The sequence below is a fragment of the Urocitellus parryii genome, chromosome 1, assembly GCF_045843805.1.
Source record: "Urocitellus parryii isolate mUroPar1 chromosome 1, mUroPar1.hap1, whole genome shotgun sequence".
Taxonomy (NCBI): Eukaryota; Metazoa; Chordata; class Mammalia; order Rodentia; family Sciuridae; genus Urocitellus; species Urocitellus parryii.
Window position 1 is genome coordinate 105,965,621 of NC_135531.1, and position 13,447 is coordinate 105,979,067.

At 33.3% G+C, this 13,447-nt stretch overlaps 1 protein-coding gene across 2 annotated transcripts in view; it reads right to left on the minus strand.

Annotated features, from left to right (window-relative positions):
- Adamts19 (ADAM metallopeptidase with thrombospondin type 1 motif 19) overlaps positions 1-13,447 on the minus strand; it is a 264,305-nt gene that overhangs the window by 98,432 nt on the left and 152,426 nt on the right. For both annotated transcript variants that reach the window (XM_026408507.2, XM_026408506.2), the window contains 2 exons: positions 7,930-8,070; positions 6,357-6,507 (listed from right to left, as the gene is read on the minus strand). In XM_026408507.2, coding sequence (XP_026264292.2) covers positions 6,357-6,507; positions 7,930-8,070 — 292 coding nt within the window. The remainder of the gene's footprint in view (positions 1-6,356; positions 6,508-7,929; positions 8,071-13,447) is intronic.

Genomic DNA, 13,447 nt, shown 5'->3' on the forward strand with positions numbered 1-13,447 from the left:
TTCCAGCATCAGGATATGTGAATTTCAGTTCTAGTGGTTGTACATCATCAGCAATATCTTGATATTTTTTGTTTTTCAACTGAAGACTTTCTAATGGGTATGCAGCCAGAGCTCTTATGGATTTGATTTGTATTTCTTAATGCAATGTTAATAATGTTGAGCATCTTTTAAGGCATGTTATACGTCTTAATTTCTGAATTGTTTGTTCAAATATTTTGCCGATTTTATTGAACTGAACAGTTTTTTAAATAAGATCTACTTATCATAAATATTTTCTCCCCATTCTGTGGCTTGCATTTTCATTTAATTAATAGAGTTTTTCTAAGAAGAAATTATTTTATTTTGATAAATTCAAACAATAATTTATTATTTTTTTTCTTTTTTCAGTTCATGTTTTCTGATGTCCTACATTTTTCTTAAAGTTTTTTAGTTTTACAGATTCCATATTTAGGTCTATAGTACATTGGGGGTTAATTTTGGCATATAATATGATTTAAATTTTGAGATGAAAATCCAGATGTCTCATAATTAATTGAAAGTTTCCCCTTTATCCACTAAATTTCCTTGTCCCTTTTTTGAAAATCAGTTGTACACATGTGAGAGTTTATGACTGGACTCTCTACTGTGTTTCAGCAATTAGTTATGTCTCTCTGCCAATACCACACTCTAATACTGCAGATTTATATTGTCTTAAATAATGTACTGTGTCCCCTCCAACTATTTTACAGTAAGCCTTAAGTCCAAATTCCTGTTGCCTCTGAAATTTCACAATGCCAAATTATAGACTCAGTCTTTTAGAATTCTTCACAAGGTACCTCATTTTAATGCCAGTCTGTACTTTGGGTCAGATGAGAGATTTTAGAAGGTATTACTTTTATTATATTTTTCTTTTTTTGTACCAGAGATTGAATCCAGGAGTGATTAACCATTGAGCCACATTCCCAACCCTTTTTATAATTTATTTTCAGACAGGGTCTCACTAAGTTACTTAAGGCCTCACTAAATTGCTGAGGGTGGCTTTGAACTTGAGATCCTCATGCTCTGGCCTCCCAAGTTGGTGGGATTATAGGCATGCACCACCATGCCTAGCCAGTGGTACATATTTTGATGGAAAGAGCAGATAAAGAAGAAATGTAAAACTGGGACTCACATGTTAATTTTCCAGTCATTATATGAATGAATCACAGTAGAAAGTTTTCTAAATATTTGATAGGTGTGCAATTCACAGTGAGTCTAGTCCCCAAACAAAGGGAGGATTGCAAGTTTCCTGGAGGCCTAATTTTATCACACTTTCTTCTAACTCAAGAAAGGTAACTCTTGCAGGGATGCTTCAAAGTGTTTATAGAAAAACATCTTTTCATACCTATATATTCCCAGACAGGGTAAGTCATTTCAAGAAGCTATTACAACAACTGTTACAATGGAGCTAGCTTACCCACAAGATGCCAGATGGTTTGAAGCATCAAGTGCTTGGTACAAAAGAAAAGGCCATCCACGAAATTAGGTATTAATGATGCAAATTAATGCAGAGAGTGAGCTATTGTTGCTATAGGTCAGAATGTTTCACAAGAATCTTTATATCTGTCTCTTTAAACCTCTTGCAGATATAAGTTGTTATCCTAAGAGTAAATTTATACCATTAATCAGATTAGCATTATGCAACATTGGACTCTCTAGTACTTCTGTTTAAATATCTGTTTAGAAATATGGAAGAGAATTATCTAATTCAGACACTATGGGCCAACCACCACTGTCATATTTGGATTTATATATTCTTTGTAAGAGTCTGTTAGACACACACATGTTGAACATGTTGAAGGGTGTAGTAACCCCTCACTTATTTATATTTGATTGGAAATCGGATGGTCTTAAGAATGCCTGATTATGTATAAGCTGCTAAACAAGCTATCTGCCCTTTATGTTGGCTTTTTTTTTTTTACTCATTGCATTAATATTCTAGGTGAGGTTCATGTTATCTTGACATGTAGTATATCTAAAAATCAAGTAGATAAATGAAAATTAAGAGTCATCACTCAATTGTTCAATTAATTCACTTAGTGGTTCAGAAAATATTTACTGGGCGTTCAATAAGTTGCTAGAGATATAATGAAAAGGGGGGATGATAACACTTCTGATGTTATTGAGCTCACCTTCAAGAGATTTGCCTCATATCAAGCTCAAATGACAGATGAACAGGCACGTGGCACCAGGCAGATCCACTTAATGGTCTGTATATGTTATGGTTGGGATCTGTATTGTTAGGGGCTTGGTTTCCAATGTGGTAACATTCAGAGGTGGAAAGAAATATTGATTCTTTATCCTCAGATTTAATTTTATTAGATTAGTGTTCAGCTTTAGAGATAGCTGAATACCCTTTTGTAAAAATGTCTTCACTTAGCCTCTGATCTTGATTTGTTTTGGTTCTATTCCTACATCAATAGACTTCACCAAAGTCTTATTTTGTGTTGTCTCCTCATCTTTCTACACTCTAAAAACCAGTGACATAGTTCTCAGTTCTTCAATACTTTTGCTCTTCTCATTAAACTCACTTTCTAGTGTTAACATTTAGTGTCCTCAAAATCACCTGAGTGGTGATGTCCAAAAACCTGTCTCTCCTGGACTCCTTTACATCTCTACTCGGATGTCTACTAGGCATCCTAAACTTGAAAGGTAACCAAAATTGAATTGAATTAAATTGTTTTCTGTTTCCTCTTGTAATATTGCTCCCAAGTAAATACATGTCTTGTTCTCTCATTTCCTTCAGAAATCTACACCAATGTCACCTTCTATCAGCCTTACTAGGTCACCTTATACAAACAGCACTATCCCCACCAGCCTACCCACTAATATTTCCTATCATCCTTCTTGAACTTATATTTCTCCAAAATAGTTCTCACCAACTGACAACGGATATATTACATATATATATATATATATATATATATATATATATATATATGCATGTATGTATGTCTCTCTATTTATTATATGTATGTTTATATACTTAGTTTCTTTTTCTCTTGAAAAAAATGTAACCATGAGGGTAGGGACTTTGTTTTTTTTTGTTTCCTGCTAATTATTAATACATAGTACAATGCCTTGAAAGTAGTTGGAACTCAATAAACATTTGTCAAAATAATTGCTGAATTAATAAATAATCTCTTCTAAGACTTTATCTGCTACATGAATCAATTTTGAATTAGAATATTAAAAGTTGAGAGGAAAAGAAGATCATGTCTGAGTAACTAAAATTTAAAACAATTTATTTGTAAATGTCTAGTTTAACAAGGGAATATCCTAAAATATTAAGAAACATCGATTTTTAAAAATGTTAAATCAGTTCAGATGAGTTAGTATGATAAAATATGAATAGAGAAAACAGCCTAGAAAAAAATTAATAGAGATATTTTAAACTCTGAAGGAGAAATTGCAATAGGAGATAATATGAATTCAGTTTAAGCACAGGATCTGATCTAAGGTTTTTCCTATACAGCAGACAATGTATATAAAAAGTAGTTTGAGTTCCATGAAGAGGCAGTAGAGCATAGAGAGTTTGCATCTAAATGTTAGTAATCTCATATTGTTATTTCACTTCTCAAGGCCTCAAATTGATCTATAAAATAGGATTAGATGTTATCTGTAGCATAGAATCATTATAAGAATCATATTGGGCCTCAAACATTCATATTGGGCCTCAAACATTCACTCTAAGTCATATTATATCATGAACAAAAATAATTGAACACACTTTGTGGCAGGTATTTAGAGTTCAAATACTGTAGAATGGCCCTAGTAAAATGCAAGTAACTGCAATATGATACATCATTAAGAGTAATTTCTAAAGCTTCTAAAAATAATTATCTTTGTCTGTTTTGTGTTGCTATAAGAGAATGCCTGAGACTGAGTAATTTATAATAAACAGAATTGTGTTTGCTCACAGTTCCAAAGGCTGAGAAGTCTAACAGCAAGGTGCTGGCAACTGGCAAGGGTATTCTTCCTGTGCTTTTTCATGGCAGAAAGAGACCACAAGAGGCACCAATCCCACCCATGAGAATGAAGCTCTGATGACCTAATCACCTCTTGAACAGGTTCAACCTCTTCATACTGTTAGAATGGCCATTACATTTCAAGGCGAACAATAGCAAATTTTGTTAATTTGAACAATAGAAATTTTGTTAATTGAAAATAATTTAAAATTTATCAAAATCATGTTTGTAGCCATCCATTTGATTGAATTTTTAAACACTTGAAGTACTTCTGAAAAGATGAATATCTTCCATTATTAGCTCTACCAAATTTCTATTTATAGAATAGAATTACTAATAAATACTCCTAAATAATATTCTTAATTACTGTAGACAGCTTTGTTGTCTAAAACAATGTTAATTCCAGCATATAAAAATGTCTGTCCAGCTGGGCATGGCACCTGCCTGAAATCCCAGCTGATCTGGAGGTATCAAGGCAGGAGAATCACAAATTCAAAAGCAGCCTCAGCAATTTAGTGAGGCCCAAGCAACTTAGTGAGACTCTGTGTTATGGTTTAGATATGAGATGTCCCTCCAAAAGCTGATGTGTGTGACAATACAACAACTTTCAGAGGTGAAATGATTGTGATGAGAGCCTTAACCCAATCAGTGAACTAATCCTCCAGTGGGGATTAACTGAGTAGTAACTGAAGGCAGGTAGAGTGTGCTGGAGGAGGTGGGCATTGGGACATGCCTTTGGGGCATATTTTTTTAAAATATGAGAGTGGAGTCTCTTTCTGCTTTCTAATGTGATTCTTGAGCCATTTCCTCCACAACATCCCACCACCATGACATTCAGGCTTATCTTGAGCCCCGAGGAATAGAGCTAGCTATCTTTGGACTAAGACCTCTGAAACCATGAGCTCTAAAATACACTTTTCCTCCTCTAATTGTTCTTGTCCAGGTCTTTTAGTCACAGAAGCAAAAAAGGGGACTAAAACACCCTGTATCAAAATAAAAAAATAAATCAATAAATAAAAAGGGCTGGGATGTGGCTCAGTGATAAAGCATCCCTGGGTTTAATTCCTTGTACCGCTCCTTCACCCCGCAAAAAAGTGTCTGCCCACAAACTCAGCTCTGTATACCACAAAACATCATTTTATTATAAACATTTAAGAAAGAAGATGGTAGCCAACTTCTTCATAATCTTAAAAGAGTCCAAACCTTTAAATGAGAAGGTTAAGAGATAAAATCAGTGACAGAGTTTACAGGTCCAAAGCTAGCTAGTCATAATGCTCACATGGTCCTGACCTTCAAGGATCCAGGCTCCTCCACATGTAAACCACCAGGAATCAGGTGACAATCATGGGCCTACACTGGCTCCTGCAGAGCTCCACTATTACCACTGGGGTACTGCAGTCTGTAGACCTTTCTGAACATCATATGTGATGCAGCTCCATCTCCTTCACACATTCACTCACTTAATTCTATATCAAATATTCACTAGATGCCTACCTGTTCCAGCCCAGGGCTGGATGCTGGAAAGACAGTGTGCCCTCATGGAACCTATAAACTCATGTGTGAGATAATAACAGGCAAATAAAATAAATAGCATTATTTTCAACAATGTCATGAGGCAGTCACAGAAATGCTGGCAGTGTGAAATAGCTATATTTCAGGGAACCTCTCCCAATTTCCACTGAGTGTGACTACCAGTTTACTCCTGAAGTATAAAACATGTGTATACATTGGGAAGAGGTGGGGAAAGATAGAGATGGGAAATAGGAAGAGAAAATAAAGAGGGAAGGGTAAGTAGAACTGAAATTCTCACATCAATTAAGAAGGTAATTTTGCTTCATCCTTTAAATTTTTTAGATCTGACACAAATGCCTTCTGAGTAGTTAATTACTGACCATTTCAATAGTAATATACAGACACTGATTACTTTATATATTTTCCTTTTACCTCTAGTTAAATTACAAATGTACTTCAACTCTTGTTCCTATAAAATATGTTCTTAAATTTTTATTTTAAGGTTTTTGTCTACAATGACATGGTCATATATAGTTTTTATTGCATTTCACCCAGTTACGATATAATAAATTAGGAGTCTTAAAATAAGAGCATTTATCTAACACAATGCAAATACTTGCCTGACTTCAGTGAATATTTTGAAGTAGAAATTGTTGAGTCCTTCTTTGCTGACTTTAGTTAAGGAAAGAAGGCCTATGTCTTTTTTCTATTACTTCCAAAGCATACGGGAAAATAATGGACAAACCTTTTCTTAGAAAATTATTTCAAGGAATAGGGTGTTTTTGATATACAAATTCTAAATCAGTACTTCCATCCAATGAACGTGAACCCTTAAAACCCCCTAGACATGACACTTACCTGCATCTCTTGACAAAAGGAAGCCAAGGGCCCAAAGAGAATCTGACATTGTTCATCTGCAGTATATGTCATCCCCGGCAGCTTAGAGGGGACCATCACGGAATTGACACTCTGGGGATTTGTCTGTAGCAAACAGTTACTGGCTTTTGACCTGACAACATGCAGATATGTATAAAAATTTGAAATATTGTAAAAGTTGTTATGATCAATTAGCATAAAAAGAAGAAACATTATTAATAGTATAATACTTTCAGTTAAAAGCTCTCTTATTGAATGATTATAGAAATCATTTCATATATGGATTAATTTATTAAAAATTATTTAAGATAATCTTGACAAGTAATAATAACTATAATGTTTTAGGTAATATAACAAAGGGTTTATAAAACCTATTCATTATGAATTAACTAAGCTAATACACATAACACTGTAAAGTGGGTATCATTTCATGCATTTATAAGATCTAGAAGCTCAGACACAGAGACTAACTTGCCCAAAACCAAGTGTGACTATAAGATATCAGCTACTCTTGGGAATTTAAAGCAATTATTCTGAATTGAGTATTAATAGTGTGGATATTTTTGTACTGTACATTGTAATACAACTTCCATATGTGAACTGACATTTAATGTGGTAATAGTCTCGATTCATCAGAAGACAGATTTATATGTCTTGCATCTTTTTTAGAAATAAGTTCATTAGGGGCTACTGATCGGCTGATGCAACTACTGATGGTGTTTCAAACCGTTACTTGATTGCTGTACTCTAGGCTACCATGACTAAGAGTATGCATAGAGTATATTGCAAGTATTGCAGAACATAGTTATGGTAATGTAATAACCTAATATTTTATTCAATTATAATATTAATTTAATAAAATAAATAGGCTTGTAAATTTAAAAATGAACAAAGTTCATTTCTATAGTGAATTTAGTCAGGTAGGTGTTCCTATAATTTTTATTTAGATTTTTAAATACCTTGAACATGTGACTACTTTACATATGTTCCTTCTATTATCAAAAGAATAAAGGTAAAAAACAAGGGCTCTAAAGTGATAATTAGAATAATAGCAATATTTTTCATTTATTTTTCCAACCGGGAAGAAGTTATGTGCTACTATTGTTGCAATATAACTGGGGTCTATTACAATGGTAAGAACTATTTATTAGCAAAGCAGATGTAAAGTTCAGTAGTACCATAATGAAAAGGTGTAGATTTTGTTCAGGAAGCACTTTGGGATAGAAACAGATATTTTGGGTGATGGGTAATTTTCCCCTGGGAAATATTGAAGATCCATTTAAATACTGTGATGGATTTCTTTAAAAATCATTATAATGATTTTTCAACCTTACAAATTATCTAATTCATCCTTTCATTTTAAAAATGTAGAAATGAAGAAGCAGTTAAATAACATGTCCCAAAATGCACCATGAGTCAAAAGAAAAGCCAAGAGGAGAATCATATGCCTTGACTTCTACTTTGGTGGCCTTTCCTTCTTGTCACCTTCTGGCTGGCAGTGGAAGCAGGCACACACAAACACTTACAATGCAGCAATAATAAGTGATCTCAGTACCTGAGAAATCTTTCCAAATCCTCCTTGCTACATGCAGACCATGAAACATCACCAAGATTTTGTCCTTTAATCCATTCACCAGACATGATATGAAGGCCATCGGCACATGAAGGGTGGTCATTGTCATGATTAATGCCCATGCTGATTTAGAACATATGAAAGAAAATTATTTGCATTAAAGTACTACTGTATTTAAATGTTTTATTAATGTAGTTAAATAACAGTCACAGTATTAAAAGTGGGAAAGAAATTTGTTTTAAAGAAAATAGTTTCAAAATAAAGTTAGATTTAAGATTATTTTTAACTTTTGTTACCCAGATTTTAGGTATTTTTATTTAATAAAGAATATTTCCACAATCAACCTAAAATATGTTTTGGTTTGGTTATCTATATCAAAATAATCTATAAATAAATTTTTTACATAGCAATATACATGAAGCAGAAATAGTACACTTCTAGTCAATCACCTAGATTATTATTCTGGCCTGAATCAAGATTTTTTTTTTACAAAATTGAAAACATCTTTTACAAATAGTTATATTAAAATATTAGCCTCTTAGTGCATCTTCCCCAATGGCTTCATTAGATTATCTTCTTCTACCCACAACTCAAATAAGCAAGTGTCTCTGGAAAACCTTCTTGGCCACCTTTATCTTTATTAGTGAATCCCGAATCTGTTGATTTATGTTGAATTCTATTCTGAAAAACATAGACTTATCTATGAATGGATGCTCTAGAATCATCTTAAATTCAAAATGTCTCAAAATTGCTCTCTTTACCTCCTTACTTTCTCTTTCTTTCAAATCTCTATTTACTGGTGTATTTTCTCTGTTTTTTGTTTGTTTGTTTTTGCTAGCCACTGTGTCTTTCAAATACAGAATCTTCATGTCATTATTTGTTCCTTCTTCTGCCAAATGATCACCCAGGCCATTTTATTAACTGTTAAGGACAAGCCCTACTCATTTTAAACCTTTCTCTCAACTGTTATCTCCTATTTTTATTGACACTGTTGAAGAGGATTATCAAACATTCTTATTAGATGATCTTGAAACTGGGATATTTTAATGCGGTTCTGTGCCCCTAATCTTTACCAGTATTCTGCTTCCCCTCCTCCTACCACACTCCAATGAGATCTACTTACAGTAAAATCTGATTCTGCTTTGCCTCTGCTTTCCTGTTCACTCTATGGTAATTTCCAGCTACCTGACGTGTTACATGAGCTTTTCATCTTCTTCCATGCCATTTATTGCAATTTTTCTTCAGCAATACCAAATGACTTGCAATTTCCCAATTATTTTATTTTATTTTTATTTTTTTTGTTAATTATTTTTTTTATTGGTTGTTCACAACATTACAAAGCTCTTGACATATCATATCTCATACATTAGATTGAAGTGGGTTATGAATTCCCAATTTTACCCCAAATGCAGATTGCAGAATCACGTCGGTTACACATCCACAATTTTACATAATGCCCAATTAGTAATTGTTGTATTCTGCTACCTTTCCTATCCCCTACTATCCCCCCTCCCCTCCCCTCCCATCTTCTCTCTCTACCCCATCTACTGTAATTCATTTCTCTCCTTGTTTATTTTCCCATTCCCCTCACAACCTCTTATATGTAATTTTGTATAGCAATGAGGGTCTCCCTTCATTTCCATGCAATTTCCCTTTTCTCTCCCTTTCCCTCCCATCTCATGTCTCTGTTTAATGTTAATCTTTTCTTCCTGCTCTTCCTCCCTGCTCTGTTCATAGTTGCTCTCATTATATCAAAGGAGACATTTGGTATTTGTTTTTTAGGGATTGACTAGCTTCACTAAGCATAATCTGCTCTAGTGCCATCCATTTCCCTGCAAATTCTATTTTATTTCTTATTCTCTTCCATTTAATTGCTATTTAACATTTCTTATGTACCATGTACCATATCAGGGCTTAATACCCTGTAAATAACCCCATGGAGTAAGAAAGACTATGATACATTTTGCTAATATGAAGTAATTTGCTTAAAGTTATGTAAACGAAAAACTGGGAGGTGAAAATAGCTGAATGGAGGTGGCATATCTAGAGCTTTTGTGATCAACCACTGCACACTGGGCATCCATGTATCCCAGCCCTACCTGCACCATGTCCTGAGTGCAGTTTCTTTGCCTAGACAACTTCTGCTTGATCTTCAAAATAATCAGATTACTTCTGGAGGGCTTTCATTCATTAGTCCCCACATAATCTGTTTGTATTATCTTTTCTTCCTATCATAGGTTTATGTAAACAGCACTGTCACAGTGTTTTCTATATTATCTTATGCATTTTTGATGTTTTTACATTTTTACTTTTGATTAACTCTCCAAATTCCTGAGGATAAGGACTTTTGCAAAGCTCTAAGAGTCTGCAATGGAATAATAATATTCTTTGTAACCCATGCTGAAATGGAGAACTATGACTTCAGGTAGAATCACTTTTGTTTTAGGAAAAAAAAATTCATATAATCGCCACTTAATTCTTAGTGACAGCATTACAACAAGTATTCATGAATGATGCTTTTACTGAACAAACAGAGAAAGGAAAGTTTGTATTTATGTATCCTAAATCTGAGAGGATGGCAGGATAGTTTGATATTCCTCTTTCTTTTTTTTTTATGGTCTACATTAAAAAATAAATAAATAAAATTGATCCTCATAATGGAAAACATAAAATATCTGTATCATGTTTTATAACTGTAAATTAAAAGACATTATTAAGGTTGCTAAGGGAAATAACAACTAGATTATTTAAGTTTTCTCAAATAAAAATAAAAATTCACATGAATATCCAAATTCACTTTTATATTGATAAATTAAAAATTTGAATCAAATTTGTTATGAAATATGTTTCTGAAAGAAGTAAATGACATGGAAGTAATAAATAAATTCTATCCATATCATTAATGAATTAAGAGGAAAGTATGGCTTAGTATGTCTGCTAACTTTGACTATGTTAATTCAGGTAAATAAAACTGAAACTACATTATTGAATACTACATACTTGTAGTGCTATAAAGTTCACAAGTGAATAATATTTCCTTCTTCTTTTAATTAATGCCTTAAAATAGTCTGTATCAATATATATTAATAGAATGGTTGACAATAGAATGTAGAAAGATAAATGTTTTCAGACTTTGAAGATAATGAGAAAAAGTAAGAGAGTTTATGGGATAACTAGGAGCCAGTTCAATCAATGGCATATTGAAGGGAAGAGAAAAAAGATGCTGAAGTTAGAGTTTTAATCTCTGTATCTTCCATCTATTTCTATGATCAGAGGTAAGTTAAATAACAATAAATATATGAACGTGTTTCAAGTGTCTCATTTGTTAAATATACTTTCCTGATTGATTTATTGTGAGGGTGATGCCAAGTGCCTATACAGAACCTATAACATAGGACAGATCCATGGTACTTCCTTATATTGGGGCAGTAGATTACAGAAATTTTATTGTATTATTCTAATTTGTCACATAGAAATAAATCCATCATTAAAAGTAATTTGCTGTGTGCTTTATTTGGTGAAAGTGTAAACTTCAGTAAATAATAATGGCAAAATTATTTTGATTAGATATCAAATTAAAACAAGTAATTTGAAGTATGGAACAATCGCACAAATTGATAAGAATGCTTTTCTGTAGTGCTAACTGTTCAGTTCTGACACAGCCTCATCAGTATCACCATTTCATCTCCCCTACAGATTCTGGCTGCATGGAACATCAGTGGATGAACCATTAATGAATGGCTTCCTGCCACGTAGAACATGCTCAACTCTTCCAAGATGGTGCAGCAATTTCAAACCATGCACAAATGCTGATCTTTTTCAGAAATAATAAAACTTCCTAACTAATGGGTGCATTTGAGAGGAGAGTGATTGCCTCCAGGATTCAGCTATTTGGACATTACCCAAAGGAGTGCAATATGATTTTCCAAATTGGGAAGATTATAACCTCTCATCCAGATGATCATTTTCACTGTGGGATCCTGATTTTCATGTAAGAAATTAGCTTCAGCCTTGGAGAGATCTGGTGATTCAAGCATTGTTTACCATTAGTGAAAATTTCCTAAATCTATTTAAACTTGTAATAGAAAAGATTATCATTAAATTGGGACAGGGACTTTTTCTAACCACACATCTGGAATTATCAGGAGACACTGCTAAGTTCTGATTCTACAGCTTTGAAATAAAACAATTAACTGTGAACCTTTCTCTGTGCCAGTCACCATATTAGTCATTGACAATGATATCATTTAATCCTCACAATATCCCCATGATGTTTCTATTATAATCACTTCTATTTTACAGAAGAAGGAGGCACTGAGGTAAATGGAGGAGCTGTGACTCACACTCAGGCAGTCTGATGCTTAGTCAGACAGACCTCAAAATCACCCCCACGGTAGTGCTTCTCTTTCTGGATCAAACGCCATCCCTGCAGACGATTTATTGTGCTCCAAATATTCTAATCCCTCTGCTGTTTTAGCAGAAACACACCTCTATATATACAACTTTGTAACCAAGTGGCAATATATTGCATGGAAAACATTCTTAAAGTAAGACATTAGCAACACCTCTTCTCATACTGTGCAATTGAACTGCATTTTAATAATCTCAGTTTAAATTCATTTTGACAAAAAGCCTTGGGCAAATAAACTCTCCACTAACATTGTACATGGTTGTCAAGTCAACTGAAAAAATATTTTTATCTTATAAAACTTCTCAACTTGTTTAAAAGTGCCTGCCAGGAAGTTTTGTGATATCCTGCGGAAAGCTGGAGAAGCATTTGGATTTTGAAGATGGTCCCTTTTGATGTTTAAAGAGTCAGAGAAGAGAGCACTTATGAATTCACTCACATATTTTGGATAATTTGGAAAGGATCTGATTTGTAAACAGTAATATTTTAAAGGAGAAATATTTTTTTAGCTGACTACATTAACATTTTTCATGACATAATATTCCCCACTAGAAGCCATATATTTTGTGGAAAAAATAGTAGAAACGAACTACCACAATGTCTAACTGAAGTGGATTATGTGTTCAAAAATGACATTTAATTTTATATAATCCAATGGGTATATCTGATTTAAACTAATTTCACTTACATGTGCTCATAAAAAATTCAAATATTAAGAATTATAAGATATTTTAGTATCTTGTATTCCTTTTGATATTTTAAATCTTTAAGTCATTTAACTCATTTCAGTATGCATAAAAGTGAAATATTTTTATTAACAAGTCAAAAGTTTTTGTAAAGCAAGTCAGTAACATTAAGGTAAAAAATTTGAGAAAAAACAAAAAGTGTTGGATATACAGAAAAACAAGATTCGTTTTGACTTTTTTTTTTTTTAATGTGATGGACATCCTTTTGACTTTTCTATCCATTATGTAGCAGACTTGTGTAGTACTAACATACATCTGTTGAGAACCCACTATGTGCTGGCACTGTACTGAGCCAGGGTCATAAAGATACATAAGATTCAGTTCAACCTTCCTGGATCTTATCATC